This window comes from Bombina bombina, chromosome 4 (assembly GCF_027579735.1).
Source record: "Bombina bombina isolate aBomBom1 chromosome 4, aBomBom1.pri, whole genome shotgun sequence".
NCBI lineage: Eukaryota > Metazoa > Chordata > Amphibia > Anura > Bombinatoridae > Bombina > Bombina bombina.
Window position 1 is genome coordinate 616,986,983 of NC_069502.1, and position 26,160 is coordinate 617,013,142.

General features: G+C 40.6%; 1 protein-coding gene across 1 annotated transcript in view; it reads left to right on the top strand.

Annotated features, from left to right (window-relative positions):
* PPIL4 (peptidylprolyl isomerase like 4) overlaps positions 1 to 19,854 on the top strand; it is a 160,628-nt gene extending 140,774 nt beyond the window's left edge. The window contains exon 13 of the mRNA XM_053710634.1: positions 19,222 to 19,854. Coding sequence (XP_053566609.1) covers positions 19,222 to 19,455 — 234 coding nt within the window. The 3' untranslated portion in view covers positions 19,456 to 19,854. The remainder of the gene's footprint in view (positions 1 to 19,221) is intronic.
* Positions 19,855 to 26,160: the final 6,306 nt, after the last annotated feature.

The window sequence follows — 26,160 nt, forward strand, 5'->3', positions numbered from 1 at the left end:
CTATTTCCTCGGCTCGTAGAGTCTCTGAGTTATCAGCCTTACATTGTGATTCTCCTTATCTGATTTTTCATTCAGATAAGGTAGTTCTGCGTACTAAACCTGGGTTCTTACCTAAGGTAGTCACTAACAAGAATATCAATCAAGAGATTGTTGTTCCATCATTGTGCCCTAACCCTTCTTCAAAGAAGGAACGACTTCTGCACAATCTAGACGTAGTCCGTGCCCTGAAATTTTATTTACAGGCAACTAAAGATTTTCGCCAAACTTCTTCCCTGTTTGTCGTTTATTCTGGACAGAGGAGAGGTCAAAAAGCATCTGCTACCTCTCTATCCTTTTGGCTTCGTAGCATAATACGTTTAGCCTATGAGACTGCTGGACAGCAACCTCCTGAAAGGATTACAGCTCATTCTACTAGAGCTGTGGCTTCCACTTGGGCCTTTAAGAACGAGGCCTCTGTTGAACAGATTTGCAAGGCTGCAACTTGGTCTTCTCTTCATACTTTTTCCAAATTTTACAAATTTGACACTTTTGCTTCTTCGGAGGCTGTTTTTGGGAGAAAGGTTCTTCAGGCAGTGGTTCCTTCCGTATAAAGATCCTGCCTGTCCCTCCCGTCATCCGTGTACTTTAGCTTTGGTATTGGTATCCCATAAGTAATGGATGACCCGTGGACTGACTACACTTAACAGGAGAAAACATAATTTATGCTTACCTGATAAATTCCTTTCTCCTGTAGTGTAGTCAGTCCACGGCCCGCCCTGTTCTTTATGGCAGGTCTAAATTTTAAATTATACTCCAGTCACCACTGCACCCTATAGTTTCTCCTTTCTCGTTTGGTTTTCGGTCGAATGACTGGGTGTGACGTAGAGGGGAGGAGCTATATAGCAGCTCTGCTTGGGTGATTCCCTTGCACTTCCTGTTGGGGAGGAGTTAATATCCCATAAGTAATGGATGACCCGTGGACTGACTACACTACAGGAGAAAGGAATTTATCAGGTAAGCATAAATTATGTTTTTGGGTGTGGATTATTTTCAGAAGGAATTGGCTGTCTTTATTTTATCCCTCCCTCTCTAGTGACTCTTGCGTGGAAAGATCCACATCTTGGGTAGTCATTATCCCATACGTCACTAGCTCATGGACTCTTGCTAATTACATGAAAGAAAACATAATTTATGTAAGAACTTACCTGATAAATTCATTTCTTTCATATTAGCAAGAGTCCATGAGGCCCGCCCTTTTTTTGTGGTGGTTATGATTTTTTTGTATAAAGCACAATTATTCCAATTCCTTATTTTATATGCTTTCGCACTTTTTTCTTATCACCCCACTTCTTGGCTATTCGTTAAACTGAATTGTGGGTGTGGTGAGGGGTGTATTTATAGGCATTTTAAGGTTTGGGAAACTTTGCCCCTCCTGGTAGGAATGTATATCCCATACATCACTAGCTCATGGACTCTTGCTAATATGAAAGAAATTAATTTATCAGGTAAGTTCTTACATAAATTATGTTTTTGGTTGCGGTCTGCTATTGTAAAGGGTATTTAATGTCCTATAACAGACCTGCAAGCTTTTGAGCGTTATAAATCCATTTTCTCTTGAAACTACAGCAGGAGCTCACACTTTACATGTCTGCCACCATGCTCATCCAGGCTCCGCCCCAGCATTTTTTTAAAAATAATCTTTTATTGAGATTCTTGATATGCAAACAACAATAAAATAACATAACCAGCAATCTACATGTAAAGTTGACATTCACACATTTCAATGAGGATTGTACATTACATGATTATCAGTAATGAGAATCTCTTTTTGTTACATATCGGTGATGGCATTTAACAGTGGCTAATGCAATGGTTACTTATGAACCATCTTATATAGGTAACATGAGCTCTCTAAATATGATAACCACAGAAATGATACAGCTATAGTATTCAGCGGATAACCACCGCTTAGAGTTGTAGGGTGGACGGGGGGGAAAGACTCTTTCTCCCAAAGCTTGTTCCTCCTGGAAAAGCACTTGAAAAGGCAATCATACGCATTATGTTATATGTAGCCAGCTGAATTACAATATCCATGCTACAAGGGTAGAGTAAGATAATTCCAATGTGAGGCAGGCTATGTAAGATATAAGATTGTGGAGATGCAACTCTTTTTAAACTAGGATAATGAACTTTCCATAGTATTGGAAGTTTCAGGGAATTAGAGAACAGTGCAAGAAAAATAACAATGGCCAGTAGTAGTGTAACTCATATGTTTAACTTCTATGAAGCAAAATGTACCACTTATAATAAGGATGGCAGGCATCTGCGAATAACAATATAACCATATACAAAATTTGTGAGCATGTGATCTTCCAAAAAGACCTAAGCATACATAGGAAATGTTCAGTTGGCATTGGGAATAAAACTGTTAAGAAACTTTAAGTCCACTTTAATATGTGTATCTCAGCTATCATATGGTAATTCTGACTAGGTCCTACAGAGACAGCCCTCCTTAGTTCTATATTATATATTATGGGATGTCAGATGAATAGGCTATTTGACGTTGTTATAAGGTGTTAAGATCCTCCCTCTCCCCTGCCGGCTAAGGGAGAACAAGGACATACAGTATGTCTTTATGAATGTATAGGAGGTGATGGCTAAATAAAATGTACTACAATATGAGTTAAACCTACCAGAAATGGTAGGAAGATGGGTGTGAAACCATCATTAGTGAGACATCCACATACATAACTTAAGTTTCAATACAAAAGAAAAACAGTCAAAACAATTTAGTTCAATATAATACACCACATAATCTTGGCTCATTGTGTTAATGATGGCTGTTTTTCCTTATGCTCAAACCCTTACTTGTTGTGTTTAGTAAATGAGATACCATCAATAGTATATGGGTAGTGTCCTAATGGGATATAAAGGGGTAACCTCTAGGGTTCCCTAATATGGCCTAATCAAATATTGGCCTCTATGAATTCTGCTCATAATTAGATAGGAGTAGCTGATAATTAGATCTCTTATATTTGAAACATGTACACAACTAAAATGTAAATGGAGCTTACTAGGATAAAACTATCTTGCATTATAGGCAAATAGAAATATAATTATCTCTAATTGTGCCCTCGGGTATCCCATATAATGAAGAACCATATAATGCTGATAAATAGATCTGAGATGCGTATGAAGGAGAATAATGTAATGTTGTTTATATTGGCTAAGCCATTGAACACTGCTTATGTAAATAGCAAAATGTACAGTTACCGATACAGGTGCCTGAGAAATATGCAAAAAAATAATAAAAGCTGAATATATGACAATACAAATAGGATAGCCAAATATATATAACATATGGGCTAGATAGAGCTACATGTAACTATAAAAGTATTTCAGACTATAGGGTCATCATTTGAGTGTATGCAGCAAGTATATTATAGAAACATAGCCCTTTTAAGTTGGATTGAGAGTGAAGTCTATGTTACCCGATCGTATGTCCCCAAACACATAAGGATGAGAATGATGGTTTGATTGCTGAGAGGGATTAGTCTCTATAATATCACCTTCCACCCGCCAGATATGGGCTTCCAAAGTCACGGTTGATCGTGTTTCTAAACACAAAGGAGAAATGTCAGATGCACTGATCACTTTTGGAGTGCGATATTGGCCCAGGTTTCGTCTCGGGTAGTTGGCCACACCTACCCAATCTCGCAGTGGACTGGCTTCAAGTGCGGTTTCAAATCTGGTTAGAGAAGGTTCCGTAGTAAGGTATAGGATCCTATGTATACGGTTACACAGAGTGATGCTCTGTAACTGATGCTCCAAGCAACTTCCGCTGTAGCTATGAAGGGCTGTGGGAAATAGTGCTGCACATCCTCCATGACACACTCCATGCTCTTTTATTCTCTGAAGTTGGAGCTCTCATAAGGCACACCAACTGTGAGAAGTAGCTGTTCATTTTGTGAGCTAGATCAGACAGCAGGGCTCGAATTGTTTGACTCTGTACCTCATCCATGATCAAGCAGATGTTATCAGCTAGTATCAGCAGTTGAGTTAGACCTGCTTTACCCGGCGCACTGAGAGAGGGGGTTAGGAATGATGTTATAAGGCCGTTGCCTCACCTAACAATCTGGTATAGCTCCCCAGATAATGTGATAGCCATAAAAATAATATCCATTGATCTGGCAATGATTCATAATGTTGTTTTTATATGATGGGGTCCTGGATTCTTAGAATGTTTTTAGATATACATTGGATTAATTGCAGAATATCTGGAGCTTTCTATTCTTGCAACCAGTCATGGCCACCGTCCAGATCCGCACCAGCATTTTAAACACTGCAGCTGCCATTGGGGTTCAGGTCAGCAATTAACTAATTGAGTCATTACCAGATTGTACAAGCACTTTAGGTTCTCTGAAAAAGTGTTGTGTTTAAAACCAAAGTCAGCCCCTAAGTCCGCATGAAGGTGCAGCCCTCATTCCAGCTCAGCTGGTAGGGGACAGATTAAGGTTTTTCAAGGATATTTGGATAAAATCTGTCCAAAATCAATGGATTCAGAGCATTGTCTCTCAAGGGTATCTAATAGGATTCAGAGTAAGACCTCTTGTGAGAAGATTTTTTCTCTCACGTATCCTAGCAAATCCAGTAAAAGCTCAGGCTTTTCTGAAGTGCGTTTCAGACCTGGAGTCTTCAGGGGTAATCACGCCAGTTCCTCTTCAGGAACAAGGTTTGGGGTTTTATTCAAATCTATTCATTGTCCCAAAGAAGGAAAATTTATTCAGACCAGTTCTGGATCTGAAAATTTTGAATCGTTATGTAAGAGTACCAACTTTCAAGATGGTGACTATAAGGACTATTCTGCCTTTTGTTCAGCGAGGACATTATATGTCCATAATAGACTTGCAGGATGCATACCTTCATATTCAGATTCATCCTGAACATTATCAGTTTCTGAGATTCTCTTTTCTAAACAAGCATTACCAATTTGTTGCTCTTCCATTTGGCCTAGCAACAGCTCCAAGAATCTTTTCGAAGGTTCTGGGTGCCCTACTCTCTGTAATCAGAGAACAGGGTATTGTGGTGTTTCCTTATTTGGACAATATCTTGGTACTAGCTCAGTCTTTACATACTGCAGAATCTCACACGAATCAACTAGTGTTGTTTCTTCGGAAACATTGTTGGAGTATCAATTTACCAAAAAGTTTCTTGATTCCTCAGACAAGGGTCACTTTTTTTAGGTTTCCAAATAGATTCAGTGTCCATGACTCTGTCTCTAACAGACAAGAGACGTTTAAAATTGGTTGCAGCCTGCCGGCACCTTCAGTCTCAGTCATTCCCTTCAGTGGCTATGTGCATGGAAGTTTTAGGTCTCATGACTGCAGCATCGGACGCAATCCCCTTTGCTCGTTTTCACATGAGACCTCTACAGCTTTGTATGCTGAATCAATGGTGCAGGGATTATACAAAGATATCACAATTAATATCCTTAAATCCCAATGTACGACACTCTCTGACATGGTGGATAGATCACCATCGTTAATTCAAGGGGCTTCTTTTGTTTGGCCAACCTGGACTGTGATCACAACAGATGCAAGTCTTTCAGGTTGGGGAGCTGTTTGGGGATCTCTGACAGCACAAGGGGTTTGTAAATATCAAGAGGCGAGATTACCAATAAATATTTTAGAACTCCGTGCAATTCTCAGAGCTCTTCAGTTTTGGCCTCTGTTAAAGAGAGAACCGTTCATTTGTTTTCAGACAGACAATATCACAACAGTGGCATATGTCAATCATCAGGGTGGGACTCACAGTCCCCAAGCTATGAAAGAAGTATCTCGGATACTTGCTTGGGCGGAATCCAGCTCCTGTCTAATCTCTGCGGTACATATCCCAGGTGTAGACAATTGGGAGGCGGATTATCTCAGACGCCAGACTTTACATCCAGGGGAGTGGTCTCTCCATCCAGATGTGTTTTCTCAGATTGTTCAGATGTGGGGTCTTCCAGAAATAGATCTCATGGCCTCTCATCTAAACAAGAAACTTCCCAGATACCTATCCAGGTCCAGGGATGTTCTGGCGGAAGCAGTGGATGCGCTGACACTTCCTTGGTTTTATCATGCTGCTTACATTTTCCCGCCTCTAGTTCTCCTTCCAAGAGTGATCTCCAAAATCATCATGGAACAATCATTTGTGTTGCTGGTGGCTCCAGCATGGCCACACAGGTTTTGGTATGCGGATCTGGTTCGGATGTCCAGTTGCCCGCCTTGCCCACTTCCGTTACAGCCAGACCTACTATCTCAAGGTCCGTTTTTCCATCAGGATCTCAAATCATTAAATTTGAAGGTATGGAAATTGAACGCTTAGTACTAAGTCATAGAGGTTTCTCTGACTCAGTGATTAATACTATGTTACAAGCTCGTAAATCTGTGTCTAGAAAGATTTATAGAGTTTGGAAGACTTACATTTCATGGTGTTCTTTTCATAAATTCTCCTGTCATTCTTTTAGAATTCCTAGAATTTTACAGTTTCTTCAGGATGGTTTGGATAAGGGTTTGACTGCAAGTTCCTTGAAAGGACAAATCTCCGCTCTTTCTGTTTTATTTCACAGAAAGATTGCTATACTTTCTGATATACACTGTTTTGTACAGGCTTTAGTTCGTATTAAGCCTGTTATTAAATCAATTTCTCCTCCTTGGAGTCTTAATTTGGTTCTTAAGGCTTTACAGGCTCCTCCATTTGAACCTATGCATTCTTTGGACATTAAACTACTTTCTTGGAAAGTGTTGTTCCTTTTGGCCATCTCTTCTGCTAGAAGAGTTTCTGAGTTATCTGCTCTTTCTTGTGAGTCTCCTTTTCTGATTTTTCATCAGGATAAGGCAGTTTTGCAGACTTCTTTTAAATTTTTACCTATGGTTGCGAATTCTAACAACATTAGTAGAGAAATTGTTGTCCCTTCCTTGTGTCCTAATCCTAAGAATTCTTTGGAAAGATCCTTACATTCTTTGGATGTGTGGTAAGAGCTTTGAAAATTACTTTGGATGTGGTAAGAGCTTTGAAATATTATGTGGAAGCTACTAAAGATTTCAGATTTTCCAGTCTATTTGTTTTATTTTCTGGTCCTAGGAAAGGTCAGAAGGCTTCTGCTATTTCCTTGGCTTCTTGGTTGAAACTTTTGATTCATCAAGCTTATTTGGAGTCGGGTCAGGCCCCGCCTCAGAGAATTACAGCTCATTCTACTAGATTAGTTTCCACTTCATGGGCTTTTAAGAATGAAGCTTCAATTGATCAGATTTGCAAAGCGATAACTTGGTCCTCTTTGCATACATTTACTAAATTCTACCGTTTTGATTTATTTGCTTCTTCTGAAGCAGTTTTTGGTAGAAAACTTCTTCAGGCAGCTGTTTCAGTTTGATTCTTCTGCTTTTGATTTAAGTTTTTTTCTTTCAAAAATGAAAATAAACTTATTTTTTTGGGTTGTGGATTAATTTTTTTCAGCGAAATATGGCTGTGTTTATTTTTATTCCCTCCCTCTCTAGTGACTCTTGAGTGGAGATCCACACCTTGGGTATTGATATCCCATATGTCACTAGCTCATGGACTCTTGCGAATTACATGAAAGAAAACATAATTTATGTAAGAACTTACCTGATAAATTCATTTCTTTCATATTGGCAAGAGTCCATGAGGCCCACCCTTTTTATGGTGGTTATGATTTTTTGTATAAAGCACAATTATTTCCAAATTTCCTTTTTTTATGCTTTCTACTCCTTTCATTATCACCCCACTGCTTGGCTATTCGTTAAACTGAATTGTGGGTGTGGTGAGGGGTGTATTTATAGGAATTTTGAGGTTTGGGAAACTTTGCCCCTCCTGGTAGGATTGTATATCCCATATGTCACTAGCTCATGGACTCTTGCCAATATGAAAGAAATGAATTTATCAGGTAAGTTGTGTTTTTTTCCCACGGATGGAAGTGAATCTGAAAATGAGTTCCCTTGTTCCTACTAAATGGGTAGTTTCTTAGGGACCTTATTAGTTTCCCTATCTCTGAAAATATTTTTGACAGAAGTCAGAAAATAGAGTATTCTTTCCTCTTGCCTCTTTCGGCACTCTACTGTTTGGCCCTTCAGCGGATCAATGTATAGAGGTAATTGGTCTGATAGTTTCTTCATTGGACATCATCCCTCTGCTCAATTCCGTCTGAGAGTCTGCTGTTATGTATGTTCAGATAGTGGACCGGGGATCTTGTGGCTCTGTCTCGGAGGATAGATCTAGATCTGTTGACATGAGATTCTTCCCTGTGGATCAGAGAGGGGAATTAGTGGTAGAGCGTTCGCTTGGCTTGCGAGAGGTAGCGGGATCGTTGTCTGCATTATCCAAAATCTTTTGGTTTTCTCAGGAGCTTCTGTCTTGGAGCACATACTTCTGGAGACCTTCCTGAGTAATAGTGACCAAGGTCGCTAGCCTGTTGGGTTGGTGATTATGGACTTGGGATCTGCTCCCCCTATAACCATCTTGGAGTTGAGAGCAATCTTCAATGCTCTGATGGCTTGGCCTCAGTCGTCTTAACTGTTTTTTCAGGTTATAGTTGAACAATTTCATCTCAGTGGTTTACATTAACCACCTGGGAGGATCCTGGAGTTCCTTTGCCATGATTGGCGTGGATTGTTTGGTGGGCGGACGCTCACATTCGTTGTTTATCCACTATTAACATTTCAGGAGTGAATACCGGGAGCTGACTTCTTGAGCAGTCAGATTTTTCATCCCGGGGAGTGGGCGCTTCTCCCGGAGGTGTTCTCTAGGTTAACCCTCAAATGGGGGTGCTGGAGTTGGAGATGGCAGTTCGCCAAGCTTCCAAGTTATGTTAAAGGTCAAGAGATCAGCAGGCTGCTCTGTTAAATACCCTGGCGGTTCCTTTGGATTTCAGTCTGACATCCCAGTTCCTCAGTTTGCTCTTCTTCCACGAGTCATTGTTCGTATCAAATGGGAGTGTGCATCGGTATTTTAGTAGTTCCTGCATAGTCTCGCAGGATCTGGTATTCAGACTTAGGGGAGATGTAATTCTTCCACCTTGGTGGTTGTTCCTGAAGAAGGACCTTCTAATTCAGGGTCTTTTCTTTCATCCAACTTTCTTTTTCTGAAGCCTTCTGCTTGGAGATTGAATGATTAGTTCTGTCTAAGTGTGGTTTTTTGAATCGGTCATTGAGACCATGATTCAAGCTCACAAACCTAATACTGGTAACTTTTACCATAAGGTATGGTGTAAATTCCCTTATTGGTGTGAATCCATGGACTACTCTTGGAAGTAGGGTCAGGATTTCTAGGGGTTTTACCCGTCTTCAGGATGGTCTGGAGGATGGTTTGTTAGTCAGTTCTCTAAGGGTCAGATTTCTGCGTTATCCTTTTTTACACAAGTGTCTGGCGGATGTGCCAGACGTGTCAGACGTGTAACCTTTTTGTTAGACTCTGGTTAGTATTGGGCCTGTGTTTGTCTGTTGCTCCTCTTGTAGCTTTAACCTTGTTTTTAGATTTTCCAGCAGGCTCAGTTTGAGCCATAGCATTCCATAGATTTTAAATTTTTATCTTGGAAGTTTTCTTTTATTGCTATATCTTCTGCACGGAGAGTTTAGGTACTCTCTGCTTTGCAGTGTGATTTGCTTTATCTTTTTTTAACCTAAGTGGAAATATTGTTTGGGAATTTGTTATTCCTCTCTGTGTCCTCATTTTTATCTCTTGAGGAACGTGTGTGCACAATTTGGATGTTGTGCATGCTTATTATTTTTTCTTCTGTTTTTGTTTGTTTTCTCTGTAACAGAAAGTTACTGCTACTTCGTTTGCTTTTCAGACTGTGGGGTTGCAGTCTCCTGAGAGAGTTATGGCTCATTACACGGGGCTGTCTCATCTTCTTGGGCTTTCAAGAATGAAGTTTCTGTGGAACAGATTTGCAAGGCTGCAACTTGGTTCTCCTTGCATACTCTTTCCAAATTTTACAAAGTTGTTGCTTTTGCCTCAGACTTTTGGGAGAAAGGTTTTTCAAGCGGTGGTGCCTTCTGTTTAGGTCTACCTGTCTTGTCCCTCCCTATTCATCTGTGTCCTCTAGCTGGGTATTGGTTCCCAACAGTAATTGATGAAGCCATGGACTCACCATATCTTATGAAAGAAATGAAAATTTATGCTTACCTGATAAATTAATTTCTTTGCGGATATGGTGAGTCCACGGCCCCGCCCTTTATTTCTAGATTGTTAATTTTGTCTAAACCTCAGGCACCTCTACACCTTGTGTTACTCCTTTTTTCTCCATTTCCCTTCAGTCGAATGACTGGGGGTTGTGGGAAGGGAAGTGATACTTAACAGCTTTGCTGTGGTGCACTTTGCCTCCTGCTGGCCAGGAGTGATATTCCCAACAGTAATTGATGAAGCCATGGACTCACCATATCCGGAAAGAAATACATTTATCAGGTAAGCATAAATTTTCTTTTTTATTGGAAGCATGTTTACTAATACATGTATATTTCAAAAAATATTTCTATTCCAAACTGAAATGCATCCATGGGAATTCCAATTTTGGCTGAAATGTCCCTTTAAAGGGCCACTGTAAGTAAATATTTTCTATGCCTGTTACTAACTAACTACCCCAAATACGCTTTTTATCAATAGCATTTCATTAACATATCTCTACCGTATATCAGAAATCTTGTCTGCAAATTTAATTGTTTTCCAAACCCACTCCGTGGGTATCCTTTGCTCTGTACCAATCCGCTTACAATACCTAGGTTTCAAAATGGCGCTTTAAACACAAAGTTATTGGTTTAAGTATTTTGAACACGCAGTGCTGAAAATAGTGGGCAGGATAACGTGACATCATCGGCGAATAAAAGATATAACTTTTAGAACGTTATGAAACTTCGTTTTGGAGAAAATATAGGTCAGTAGGTTTTAATTAATGTTTATTAACTTTAATATGTTAGTTGTTTAGCTTAAAAATTATAACAGAAAGTAATCCTTTAACTTTTAAATTGTGTAAAAAAAAGAAAAATCCTTAAAAAATGTAAAACTTCCACTCTCTATTGTGTGAGCTAAACTAAAGTGCAGGGTACCATTGTCAAAAAGTCACCATCACTGATATGTGAATTCACACAGCTCCTATTAGAGGGTGTAAGAATATTTGTGCTCTAAAATGACCGCGCCCAGAAAGAAAATATAGAGCTTAAGCAGCCAACACCTATAATGGGTTTAAATATAGAACAGTTTCTAAGAGAGCCTCAGACACGGGGGCTACTGTAGTTGTACAGAGTAATGTCCCTTTAACACTAAGCATAGTGAAGACTTGGGATTGTATGTTTTTGTTAAGGCAGCAGGCATTACATGGTTTTGTTAAAGCGACACTAAACCAACATTTTTTTCTTTCATGATTCAGACAGAGTGTGCAATTTTAAGCAACTTTTAATTCACTCCTATTATCAATTTTCCTTTGTTCTCTTGCTATCTTGATTTAAAAAGCAGGGATGTAAAGCTTAGGAGCCAGCCCATTTTAGGTTCAGCACCCTGGATAGCGCTTGCTTTATTGGTGACTACATTTAGCAAACCTATAAACAAGCATAACCCAGGTTCTGAACCAAAAATGGTCCGGCTCTTAAGCTTTACATGCCTGCTTTTAAAAAAAATAAAGATGGCAAGAGAGCGAATAAAAATTAACAATAGGAGTAAATTAGAAAGGTGCTTACAATTATATGCTCTATCTGAATCATTAAAGAAAAAAATTTGGGTTTAGTATCCCTTTAAAGAGACATTATACACTAGATTTTTCTTTGCATAAATGTTTTGTAGATGATCCATTTATATAGCCCATATAGTTTTTGTTTTTTTTAAATGTATAGTTTTGCTTATTTTAAAATAACATTGCTCTGATTTTCAGACTCCTAACCAAGCCCCAAAATTTTAGAAGAATACTGATGTATACCTACTCCAGCTTGCTCGTGTTTGTGTAAAGAGTCTTTTCATATGCAGCGGGAGGGGGGTGTCTGTTATTTCCCACTTAAAGTAGGGTGTTCCAGTAACCTTTTTAACAGTTCTAAACTGGGAGCTTCTAAGTAAGTTTTTAAACAGTTTTACACTAAGATTTTTATATCAGTATCTGTGCATATTATTATTTATAGTAGTGTCAATTACATGCAGTTATATGAAAATTGGTGTATACTGTCCCTTCAAGGGAGCAGGCATCACATGGTTTTGTTGTGATGGATGGCAGCTATTGTTAGATGTGTTTCAGTTTTACAATTCATCATAACTCTTCCTAGTGCTTTTTTTCTAGTCTAATTTTTTTAAAAACATATGAGGTCTTCCCTGAACTTTTGGCTGACTTATTATAGATACTCTAAGGGGTGTTTTCTGCAGCCCTAGTAAACTGTCATTTCTCTTGTTAAGTGTATCCAGTCCACGGATCATCCATTACTTGTGGGATATTCTCCTTCCCAACAGGAAGTTGCAAGAGGATCACCCACAGCAGAGCTGCTATATAGCTCCTCCCCTAACTGTCATATCCAGTCATTCTCTTGCAAGCCTCAACCAAGATGGAGGTCGTAAGAGGATTGTGGTGTTTTATACTTAGTTTATTCTTCAATCAAAAGTTTGTTATTTTTAAATGGTGCCGGAGTGTACTGTTTATCTCAGGCAGTATTTAGAAGAAGAATCTGCCTGCATTTTCTATGATCTTAGCAGAAGTAACTAAGATCCATGGCTGTTCTCACATATTCTGAGGAGTGAGGTAACTTCAGAGAGGGAATGGCGTGCAGGTTTTCCTGCAATAAGGTATGTGCAGTTAATATTTTTCTAGGGATGGAATTTGCTAGAAAATGCTGCTGATACCGAACTAATGTAAGTAAAGCCTTAAATGCAGTTATAGCGACTGGTATCAGGCTTATTAATAGAGATACATACTCTTATAAAAATGTAATATAAAACGTTTGCTGGCATGTTTAATCGTTTTTATATGTATTTGGTGATAAAACTTATTGGGGCCTAGTTTTTTTCCAAATGGCTGGCTTGAATTTTGCCTAGTAACAGTTTCCTTAGGCTTTCCACTGTTGTAATATGAGTGGGAGGGGCCTTTTTTAGTGCTTTTCTGTGCAGCTAAAAATACTGACAGAGACATTCAGCTTCCCTCTGCATGATCCAGGACATCTCTGGAGGGCTCAAAAGGCTTCAAAGTCGTTTTTGAGGGAGGTAAAAAGCCACAGTAGAGCTGTGGCAGTTGTTGTGACTGTTTGAAAAAAAAACAAAAAAAAACGTTTTTGTCTTTTATTATTCAGTTTTGGGTATTAAGGGGTTAATCATCCATTTGCAAGTGGGTGCAATGCTCTGCTAACTTGTTACATACACTGTAAAAATTTTGTTAGTGTAACTGCCTTTTTTCACTGTTATTTCAAATTTTGACAAAATTTGTGTTTCTTAAAGGTGCAGTAACATTTTTTATATTGCTTGTAAACTTGTTTAAAGTGTTTTCCAAGCTTGCTAGTCTCATTGCTAGTCTGTTTAAACATGTCTGACACAGAGGAAACTACTTGTTCATTATGTTTGAAAGCCATGGTGGAGCCCCATAGGAGAATGTGTACTAAATGTATTGATTTTACCTTAAACAGTAAAGATCAGTCTTTAACTATAAAAGAAATATCACCAGAAGATTCTGACGAGGGGGAAGTTATGCCGACTAACTCTCCCCACGTGTCAGACCCTTCGCCTCCCGCTCAGGGGATGCACGCTAATATGGCGCCAATTACATCAGGGACGCCCATAGCGATTACCTTGCAGGACATGGCTGCAATCATGAATAATACCCTGTCAGAGGTATTCTCCAGGTTGCCTGAATTAAGAGGCAAATGCGATTGCTCTGGGGTTAGGAGAAATACAGAGCGCGCAGATGCTGTAAGGGCCATGTCTGATACTGCGTCACAATATGCAGATCATGAGGACGGAGAGCTTCAGTCTGTGGGTGACATCTCTGATTCGGGGAAACCTGATTCAGAGATTTCTCATTTTAAATTTAAGCTTGAGAACCTCCGTGTGTTGCTTGGGGAGGTATTAGCTGCTCTGAATGACTGTAACACAGTTGCAGTACCAGAGAAATTGTATAGGCTGGATAAATACTATGCAGTACCGGTGTGTACTGATGTTTTTCCTATACCTTAAAGGCTTACAGAAATTATTAGCAAGGAGTGGGATAGACCGGGGGTGCCTTTTTCCCCACCTCCTATATTTAGAAAAATGTTTCCAATAGACGCCACTACACGGGACTTATGGCAGACGGTCCCTAAGGTGGAGGGAGCAGTTTCTACTTTAGCAAAGCGTACTACTATCCCGGTTGAGGACAGTTGTGCTTTTTCAGATCCAATGGATAAAAAATTGGAGGGTTACCTTAAGAAAATGTTTATTCAACAAGGTTTTATTTTACAGCCCCTTGCATGCATTGCGCCTGTCACGGCCGCGGCGGCATTCTGGTTTGAGGCCCTGGAAGAGGCCATCCATACAGCTCCATTGACTGAAATTATTGACAAGCTTAGAACACTTAAGCTAGCTAACTCATTTGTTTCTGATGCCATTGTTCATTTGACTAAACTAACGGCTAAGAATTCCGGATTCGCCATCCAAGCGCATAGGGCGCTATGGCTTAAATCCTGGTCAGCTGACGTGACTTTGAAGTCTAAATTACTCAACATTCCTTTCAAGGGGCAGACCTTATTCGGTCCTGGTTTGAAGGAAATTATTGCTGACATTACTGGAGGTAAGGGTCACACCCTTCCTCAGGACAGGGCCAAAGCAAAGGCCAAACAGTCTAATTTTCGTGCCTTTCGAAATTTCAAGGCAGGTGCAGCATCAACTTCCTCCGCTTCAAAACAAGAGGGAACTTTTGCTCAATCTAAGCAGGCCTGGAAACCTAACCAGTCCTGGAACAAAGGCAAGCAGGCCAGAAAGCCTGCTGCTGCCTCTAAGACAGCATGAAGGAACGGCCCCCTATCCGGCGACGGATCTAGTAGGTGGCAGACTTTCTCTCTTCGCCCAGGCGTGGGCAAGAGATGTTCAGGATCCCTGGGCGTTGGAGATCATATCTCAGGGATATCTTCTGGACTTCAAAGCTTCCCCTCCACAAGGGAGATTTCATCTTTCAAGGCTATCTGCAAATCAGATAAAGAAAGAGGCATTCCTACGCTGTGTGCAAGACCTCCTAGTTATGGGAGTGATCCATCCAGTTCCGCGGACGGAACAAGGACAGGGTTTTTATTCAAATCTGTTTGTGGTTCCCAAAAAAGAGGGAACCTTCAGACCAATTTTGGATCTAAAGATCTTAAACAAATTCCTCAGAGTTCCATCTTTCAAAATGGAAACTATTCAGACCATCCTACCCATGATCCAAGAAGGTCAGTACATGACCACAGTGGACTTAAAGGATGCCTACCTTCACATACCGATTCACAAAGATCATCATCGGTTTCTAAGGTTTGCCTTTCTAGACAGGCATTACCAATTTGTAGCTCTTCCCTTCGGGTTGGCTACAGCCCCGAGAATCTTTACAAAGGTTCTGGGCTCACTTCTGGCGGTTCTAAGACCGCGAGGCATAGCGGTGGCTCCGTATCTAGACGACATCCTGATACAGGCGTCAAGCTTTCAAGTTGCCAAGTCTCATACAGAGATAGTTCTGGCATTTCTGAGGTCGCACGGGTGGAAAGTGAACGAGGAAAAGAGTTCTCTATCCCCACTCACAATAGTCTCCTTCTTAGGGACTCTTATAGATTCTGTAGAAATGAAAATTTACCTGACGGAGTCCAGGTTATCAAATCTTCTAAATGCTTGCCGTGTTCTTCACTCCATTCCGCGCCCTTCGGTAGCTCAGTGTATGGAGGTAATCGGCTTAATGGTAGCGGCAATGGACATAGTGCCATTTGCGCGCCTTCATCTCAGACCGCTGGAATTATGCATGCTGAGTCAGTGGAATGGGGATTACACAGATTTGTCGCCTCTGCTAAATCTGGATCAAGAGACCAGAGATTCTCTTCTCTGGTGGTTGTCTCGGGTACACCTGTCCAAGGGTATGACCTTTCGCAGGCCAGATTGGACAATTGTAACAACAGATGCCAGCCTTCTAGGTTGGGGTGCAGTCTGGAATTCCCTGAAGGTACAGGGATCGTGGACTCAGGAGGAGAAACTCCTTCCAATAAATATTCTGGAGTTAAGAGCGATATTCAATGCTCTTCTGGCTTGGCCTCAGTTAGCAACACTGAGGTTCATCAGATTTCAGTCGGACAACATCACGACTGTGGTTTACATCAACCATCAAGGGGGAACCAGGAGTTCCCTAGCGATGTTAGAAGTCTCAAAAATAATTCGCTGGGCAGAGTACCACTCTTGCCACCTGTCAGCAATCCATATCCCAGGCGTGGAGAACTGGGAGGCGGATTTTCTAAGTCGTCAGACTTTCCATCCGGGGGAGTGGGAACTCCATCCGGAGGTGTTTGCTCAGTTGATTCATCGTTGGGGCAAACCAGAGTTGGATCTCATGGCGTCTCGCCAGAACGCCAAGCTTTCTTGTTACGGATCCAGGTCCAGGGACCCAGAAGCGACACTGATAGATGCTCTAGCAGCGCCTTGATTCTTCAACCTGGCTTATGTGTTTCCACCGTTTCCTCTGCTCCCTCGACTGATTGCCAAAATCAAACAGGAGAGAGCATCAGTGATTCTGATAGCACCTGCGTGGCCACGCAGGACTTGGTATGCAGACCTAGTGGACATGTCATCCTTTCCACCATGGACTCTGCCTCTAAGACAGGACCTTCTGATACAAGGTCCTTTCAATCATCCAAATCTAATTTCTCTGAGACTGACTGCATGGAGATTGAACGCTTGATTCTATCAAAGCATGGCTTCTCCGAGTTAGTCATTGATACTTTAATACAGGCACGAAAGCCTGTTACCAGGAAAATCTACCACAAGATATGGAGTAAATATCTTTATTGGTGTGAATCCAAGACTTACTCATGGAGTAAAGTTAGGATTCCTAGAATATTGTGTTTTCTCCAAGAGGGCTTGGACAAAGGATTATCAGCTAGTTCCTTAAAGGGACAGATTTCTGCTCTGTCTATTCTTTTGCACAAGCGTCTGGCAGAGGTTCCAGACGTCCAGGTATTTTGCCAGGCTTTGGTTAGATTTAAGCCTGTGTTTAAACCTGTTGCTCCCCCGTGGAGCTTAAACTTGGTTCTTAAGGTTCTTCAAGGAGTTCCGTTTGAACCCCTTCATTCCATTGATATTAAACTTTTATCTTGGAAAGTTCTGTTTTTGATGGCTATTTCCTCGGCTCGGAGAGTTTCTGAGCTATCTGCCTTACAATGTGATTCTCCCTATCTGATTTTTCATGCAGATAAGGTAGTTCTGCGTACCAAACCTGGGTTTTTACCTAAGGTGGTTTCTAACAAGAATATCAATCAAGAGATTGTTGTTCCATCGTTGTGCCCTAATCTTTCTTCAAAGAAGGAACGTCTTTTACATAATCTGGACGTAGTCCGTGCCTTGAAGTTTTACTTACAAGCTACTAAGGATTTTCGTCAAACATCTTTCCTGTTTGTCGTTTACTCTGGACAGAGGAGAGGTCAAAAAGCTTCGGCAACCTCTCTTTCCTTTTGGCTTCGGAGCGTAATAAGCCTAGCCTATGAGACTGCTGGACAGCAGCCCCCTGAAAGGATTACAGCTCATTCTACTAGAGCTGTGGCTTCCACGTGGGCCTTCAAAAATGAGGCCTCTTTTGAACAGATTTGCAAGGCTGCGACTTGGTCTTTGCTTCACACTTTTTCAAAATTTTCAAAATATGATACTTTTGCTTCTTCGGAGGCTGTGTTTGGGAGAAAGGTTCTTCAGGCAGTGGTTCCTTCCGCTTAATCCTGCCTTGTCCCTCCCATCATCCGTGTACTTTAGCTTTGGTATTGGTATCCCACAAGTAATGGATGATCCGTGGACTGGATACACTTAACAAGAGAAAACATAATTTATGCTTACCTGATAAATTTATTTCTCTTGTAGTGTATCCAGTCCACAACCCGCCCTGTCCTTTTAAGGCAGGTCTAAATTTTAATTAAACTACAGTCACCACTGCACCCTATGGTTTCTCCTTTCTCTGTTTGTTTTCGGTCGAATGACTGGATATGACAGTTAGGGGAGGAGCTATATAGCAGCTCTGCTGTGGGTGATCCTCTTGCAACTTCCTGTTGGGAAGGAGAATATCCCACAAGTAATGGATGATCCGTGGACTGGATACACTACAAGAGAAATAAATTTATCAGGTAAGCATAAATTATGTTTTTCCAAACTTCCAGTTTTTTCACTTTGGTTACGGTTTTTAATGGGCTCAAGGGAGGTAAATTTCTTTACCTGGCTTCCAAATGTATGGGCTGGCTCCTAGATTTTGAACAAATGTGTTGAGCCCTGCCTAAAAGTCAGCTTGGTGGCTGATGAATCTTTGGTTGTCATTTGTACTTGGCTGGAAGCTTACGCTTATTTTGAGTACAGTGTTTGGTTTTAGTTTTGGCTATGGTTTTATCTACTAGTTTTCTTGAAATTCACACTTTTTTTTTTTTTTTAGTGGCAGGATTCCTTTGTCCTGACCTTATTTGTGCAGTATTTTTAAGATCTCATTTTGGAATTTGAATTTGGCATTTTAGTTTTTGTATTTAGAGCCAATCATTTCCAAGCTTGCTTCAAAAATTTAAATGAATAAGGTTTACTTCAGAGTAATATGAATACATTTTGAGATCGGTGTTCCTACATTAGGCAGTGTGTATGTAAACTTAGTGGATGTTGCTTACACTATATTCAGGTATTGTACGTTAAAGGATCTATTTTGTGAAATTATATTAGTTTTGTGAAATTGTGCTGGAAATATGAATCTGCAGTATGAAAGCTGAATCTCATTGTGTGAGAAGATAGTGGTTATTTAATACAATATTATCTAGACATTTTACCCCTTTTGTTAAAACTAGTTATTAAGGCTTTACAATAATAATCCTCATTTTTAACTTTACTTTTATCACCGGCTGAATCATAGATCACAACTGATACTTACAATACGTATAGGAAAATAAATACACATATTGTAAAGATAACAGGGGTGTGTTTTAAAATAGATTTGTTTTTGAATCTTTGAATGGTATGTTTAAACTTTTTGGACAGATTTAATGTTTTATTTCTTTTTTCTACCCTCAGGATCCTGAAAAGAATTCCCGACACCGAAGGCATGAGGAAGACTACTGTCGAGAAAAAAGGCGCAGTGAGAAAAAGGAATCTCGACAAAGCCGGAGCCGCTCACGTGAGCGCAATAACTACTACAGCACAAAAGAGAAGTACAGAGAAGAACCAAAGGAGAGGGACCGAGACCGGAGAAGAGACAGAAGCCCAAAGCCTTATAAAGAGAGGACTAAATACAGAGAGAGAGACTGACAGACCAAATGCTTAGAAAAGTCCATGTGATAATGATGATAACTGCAATAAAATTTGAGCAGTTTACTCCCATACCCACAAAACCAAATGTAAGAATTGGTAATCAAATCAGACTATTACCATGTGTATAATATTAAAAGAATGTCTTGTACAATCTCGTTGGAACAGAAATGTGACACTTTTGGCTCTTTAAAAAAAGATGGGTGTAGATTTTCATACATATTATTACAGTATTGGTTTTTTTTTTATTCATGGACAAAACAACATTTTGCAACACAGTACAAATACATGTTTATTTTGTAAAGAAATGGGTTTTCTGTAGTATTATCGTTTCTTAATAAAAATGAATGAATGCTGAATTTTTCATTGTTTCATTACAATAAAGTGGACACACCAATACCTTTCTTGTCTTTTGTCAACACTTTTACTAGCTGATTTTTGAACAGACACATGCTCTCTATTTCAGTCATTTTTATGTCCTATTTTACACAGAAGGATGAATTTTTAATTTTTTTTTTTTTAAAGTTGATTGTTGTATAATGTGCAGTTTTACTTGATATTTATTTGAAGCATAAGAGCCATCTATAATACTAAGGATCTAGTAAACCATTTTTTAGGAGTTGGGGATTGATTTTAGATATAGATATGCACAAAATAATCTCAAAGTTTAGGAACTAACAATTTAGTAGCTATTGCTCCTGGAATTTGCCAAACTCAAGCCTATGAATAGCAAAACTGTGCCAAAGGTGCCCCAAAGCAAAGGATGTTGTTCGCCACTTGCGATCAGCACCAATTCTAGGCTGTTGGACATGCAGATATCTCAAAAGCTATGCTTTTCTAGCCTCAGAGGCTCTCCTTCTAGGGTTCATAGATGGACTCTGCTCTCTCTTTACCTATGGCAGGGAATGTAATGCACTTGACAATTTAGCATCTTGTAATCTGGGCTAAATACACTTCATTTTTAAAAAATAATAATAATAAAGTTTTGTTTTTATATTGAGGAAGCACAGATATACATCAACATAAAAGCATACACACAAAACATGTACAAAATTATTGCTGCCCACATTAAGGATCATAGTAATCTGAAGGACATTTACAGAATTTGTATAAAAATGAATTTAATATTTAAGTATTAAGACACACAAATTGACGAGAAAGACCTAATCGAGGTCTTAGTGCAAAAGTAAATCACGTAAGATTTAGTTTACTTTGGTATTCTGGAGATCTATCTCTTTGACCTCCTGCATTACTGCTAAGAATGCAGGCTGAAAAGACTAATTGGTAGAAAATCAACAGAACAGCTAGTGCATGCAGCCAACGTGGTAGATTCCTATTTTATACTATACCCAAATGTCTAGAATCTTACCATTCAATATAGTTAAACATATATGTGGCTATGTTTAAAGAGTTAATCCTGTCAAAATCTACAATAGGTTGATTAGGGGGCAGTATTCTAAAACTCTACCATATATGTAAAATAAGATCTGAGGTTATGGGTATCTTCATATAATGTGAATTCTGTCTGGATAATACATTGATGAAGCATATACTGTTTAAGGCAATTGAAATACGGACTACAATATATGAAGCCCCTGATTAATGCCTATGTGAGGAGGGGCTAATGACCTCACGCTAGGCATTAGGGGCGTGGTCATGTGAGCTGTTGCTCACTTGATGTTTGGCCGAGCAGGAGTGAAGACCTGCGAAGTGAAGCGGTGAAATTTTTACTTACCATGGCGGAGCTTCAGAATATCCTGTCGACGGTCCAGGAGCTGCTGTCGTCAAAGGGTGAAGAATGGATCCAGAAGCGGCTGGCGGTCGAAGAGGATACCGGAACCGGAGGAGTCGTCACGGCGGGCGGTGAGGCATCCAGGCCAGCACGAAGATCCCGTCCGCCAGAGAGGTTAAGTCCATCGACCGGGAGAAGACAGGAATCCGGGAGCCGTAGAGGAAAGCCGGTGAGGTCTTCAGCAGGAGGAGCGGGTCGGTGTCGGCGAGGAAGAGAGGAGCTGCAGGAAATCGGACAGGACCAGGAACCATCAGCAGAACGGACGAAGCTGCAGCAGGTAATTCTTTTTCAGGAGCAGTCTTCGTGCGTGGTGATGAAGCGGAATCAGAAGAAGCGGAGATGGCGGCAGGTGAGGAAGAATCTTGCGAGGCTGTGAATGTAAGTATTTTGGCGCCAAAAAAGGTGATAACGGCATCAGGCCTAAGGGGAAGCACCACATCAGGATTTGATTACGGCCGCTAGGCCTTTAGATTTAATAGGCCCAAATAATGCAGGGCAATTAGAAGTGATTACGGCCTCTAGGCCTGAGGTAAATACATGCCGGGTAAATGAATTTATTCATGGGGTGAGAGATGTTGTATCAAAGTCAGGCAATGGAGATAATTTAAACGACAGGGGTCAGGAACAGTTTACGGCTAAGGAGCCTTATATACTGCAGGAAGAGTGTTATGAGGGACATTTTAGTCAGGAAATGCAGGTGCAATCTGCAACGGCCACTGAGCCTAGAACATCAAGTGCAGATTCAATAAATAAGATTAATTTAAGTAACATTACGGCTAATAAGCCAGTTCCTGTCAGAGCTTCTGCTCCAACAGGTAGAAAAGCATTGGAAAAAAGGAAGCATTGCTTTTCAGGTTCAGGAGAAAAAAACGCCGAGAGGGATGTTAGGTCAGAGAGTTTTAAAAATTGGGAAAGTGCCAGTGTAGGTGATAGTAGCAGAGAGAGGTTTTGAGGGAAAATAATGGTAATGATAGAGCAAGTAAGTTCGTGAATAGGGAGGCTGCCTCTAGGCAGGTTAACGTTTCTTTTTCCTCAGATTCTGTGCATTCTAGATTTATGACACCCGGCCGGAGCAGTGATACGTTTCCTTCTAGGACACAGGAGGAAGCAGATTCATTATGGATTGATGAACAGTACAGTGACTTCGGGGAAGATGAAGCAGCTTCGCCAGGACCAGTAGCGATGGAACAGGTAAACAGTTTAGAAATGCTATCACAGTTAATCAGAGCACTAGTCCCAGACAATGATAATTCTAAAGGTAACAGGTTGAGTAATTTTTCAGGGGAGAATCCTAGGGTTAGAAATGATAGTGGAAGGGATTTTCTTAGCAGGGGCTCTTTTGACAGGGGTGTTAGTTATTATGATAGAGGGTTAGCTAACAGGGAATATGCATCCTCTCAGCCTCAGGTAGTCCAAAGTGGAAGAAAGAGACAGGAGGAAAGTTCCAGGAGTCCAGTGTCACGGCGGCGGGAGAGATCCTGTTCGCCTATTACATTCAGACAAAATAAAGAAATAGGTGATTCTTCTCTATGGGGATCCCTGGAGAAGCAGTCAAGAGAGAGAGGGAGACCTAGAAGGTCTAGGACTCCGGTTAAAAAGAGACAAAATGAAAGAGAAAAACAGAGAAAAGGTAGTGAATCAGCACGTCAGGAAGCAAGGAGGGAGACGGTCATTACAAGGGAGAATCCTGTAATGTCTAATACTGCAGGTGAGAGTACAAGTGCAAATGTGCATCATGATGTGAATGCCTCTGATGTAAGGTGTGAGTTGATGTTAAAGGACTTGAAAGCATTAGTTTGTCAATTAAAAAATAGTGGACCGGTGAGTGCCGAGGGCACTTCAGGCCCTGTAGGTGTTTGGGTTCCGCAAATTGCGCCCTCGGGAGGTGGTCCTCCAGATCAGGCTGCTTCAGTAATTTTAAGTAGTGCAAGTATGGTTGGGCAATCAAAAGTATCTGATCAGGCTTTTAGACGCCCTTGCTTATGTTCTGTGGGGCCTCTGGGTATTCATTTATCTTTAGAGATAAAAGAAAAGATTTGGAGGAGAGAGTTTATTGAAATTTTCTCATTGCTTCCGGTGGATCAGGTTTTTGACATTAAAGATGAGGTAAGGAGTGAGTCTGTTAAAAAAGAGGAGGAGGAGCGTAAAAGGAAATTTAGGAAACTGCCAAAAACTCTATCTAATTGGTCGACTGCGTTTTGTATTTTGGCAAGTGTAATTGGGGAAAAAAGCCCGGAGCTTTGTTCTTCCCTCTTTTGTTATCTAAATGAAATAGCCAGTGCTTGTCGTACGTATGGTGGCCTTGCGTGGTGGAAGTATGACGAGCAGTTCCGTCAACGTCTGGCGGTTTGGCCGGAGATGAGATGGGACGATAGGGATATGGGCATATGGCTGGAGCTTATGACTCCTTTAAGGTCTCAGTCCTTTCGTGGTTCGGGAGGAGGAAGCAATGCTTCCTCATCATCATCATCAGCAGTGGCCCTCAGAAAAGGGCTTCCAATTTAACGAAGGAGCATGTCAATTTGGGACAGCTTGTAAATACAAGCATGAATGTTCCTTTTGTGGAGGAATCCACTCAAGTGCAAAATACTTCAAGAAAGGTAAATCTTTCACAAAGGGAGAAAGTACTATTCAAAGCCAAGACGCCAGTGAAAGTCGAAAGGATGGCGCCGTTGTTAGAATTGTACGGTAGGAAGAAAGCTAAAAAATTAGATGCGAGCACTTTATTGAAGGGTTTTTCAGTTGATTTTTATATCCCCTTTTCAGAGGGGATTGAGTCAGTTTTCGCTGGTAATTTGAAGTCGGCATTGGATTTTCCGGAAGTGGTGATGGCAAAGATTCAGAAAGAAATTTCTTTGGGCAGGATGGTGGGTCCTTTTGAGGCCCCTCCATTTAAGAACTTACGAGTTTCCCCCTTGGGAGTGGTTCCGAAGAAGGTTCCAAATCAATTTAGATTGATTCATCATTTGTCCTTCCCGAAAGGTTTTTCCGTAAATGATGGTATTGATCCGGAGTTATCTGCAGTCAGATACGCGTCTTTTGATAAAGCTTTAGATTTGGTTCGGGAGGCGGGTCCTAACGCCTTGTTGGCGAAGGTGGACATTGAATCGGCATTTAGGCTGTTACCTGTTCACCCATCTTGTCATCATTTGTTAGGATGTTTTGTTGGCGGATCCTATTTCGTGGACCTATGCTTACCAATGGGCTGTTCTATTTCCTGTTCTTACTTTGAGAAATGTAGTTGTTTCTTAGAATGGGTGGTAAAACAGATTTCTGGTTTGTCATCAGTTACTCATTATTTGGATGATTTTCTGTTTGTGGGCCCTGAAGGTATCCAGTCATGCCAAGTTCTGATGGATTCTTTTATGCTGATATCTAGGGATTTTGGGATCCCTGTTGCTAGTGAAAAAACTGAAGGTCCTTCTCATGTGATTAATTTCCTGGGAATTTGTATTGACGCTGTTTCCATGGAATGCAGACTTCCTGCGGAAAAAATTAGTGATCTCGTATCCTCAATTAACTTGGTCCTTGCAAGAAAAAAGCTTTCTTTGAAAGAAATTCAGTCACTAGTGGGTAAACTGAATTTTGCGTGTAAAATCATTCTGGTTGGTAGGATATTTTGCAGAAGGTTATCTTTAGCCACTGTGGGAGTTAAAATTCTCCACTTTCGGATTCGTTTATCGGCTCAGGTAAAGGAAGATTTGAAGATTTGGAAAGCTTTCTTAAAGGATTTTAATGGTAAATCTTTAATTCAAACTACAGAGATTTTGTGTAGTGAACTTCATTTATTCACTGATGCTTCGGGGGCTCATGGTTTTGGAGCCCTATTTGGGAGCAAATGGTGTGCTGGTGCGTGGCCTGAATATTGGGTGGAGGCAAGTTTAACAAAAAACCTGGTATTTCTGGAATTATTTCCGCTAGTGGTAGCTTTAAAAATTTGGGGTTTCGAATTTGAGAACAGAAAGGTAGTCTTTCATTCTGATAATATGGGGGTTGTTTTTGCAATCAACCGCTTATCATCCAGTTCGAAGCCAGTGATTGGGTTGCTTAGGATGTTCGTTTTTGAATGTATGAAGCATAATGTCTATTTTAGAGCTATTCATGTTCCTGGCAAAGAGAATGTGGGGGCTGACGCTCTTTCTCGTTTTCAGTGGCGGAGATTCCGGGAGGCAGTGCCAGATGCAGAAGAAATCGGTTCTCTTTGCCCGGAGGAGATGTGGCATTTGAACTTCCTAGATTGTTGAGATCAGTGAGGGGAGCCTTGGCTCCTAGTACTTGGAAAGCGTATTTACCTGTGTGGGTTCAATGGTTGAATAAATTATCTGTTTTTGAGGGGGACAAAGAGGAATTCCTCTTATTAGATTGGATTGAAGAATGGAGAGAGAAGGTTGTTTCTAAATCGGTGGTGCAGAGGAACATGGCGCCTTTATCCTTTTTGTTTAACCTGTTGGGTTGGGTCGATCTGTCCAAAAATTTTTCTGTGAGAATGGCAGTTAGGAGTCTAATTAGGGGTAAAGTCTCAGTTGATAATAGAAGACCCTTGGTTTTTGCAGTGGTTGTCAGGGTGGTTGAAGTGTTGCCCTTTATTTGTTTTTCGCAATTTGAAGTTTTGTTATTCAGAGTGGCATTCTTACTAGCATTTTTTGGTGCTTTTAGGATTTCAGAATTAGTATCTGCTAACAGGTGGATTTGCAGGGGTTTGAGTTATAAAGATGTAGTATTGAACCCGCATGAAGTTTTAATTTGGTTAAAGAAGTCTAAGACGGATCAAATGGGTAAAGGATGTTGGATTTGTTTGAGAGAAATTGGGGGTTTGTGCTGCCCGGTCACGGCAGTTAGGGAATTTTTTACTGTTAGAAAATATATTGATAGTATTCCGTTATTGGTGCACGAGGATGGCACCTTTCCATCTC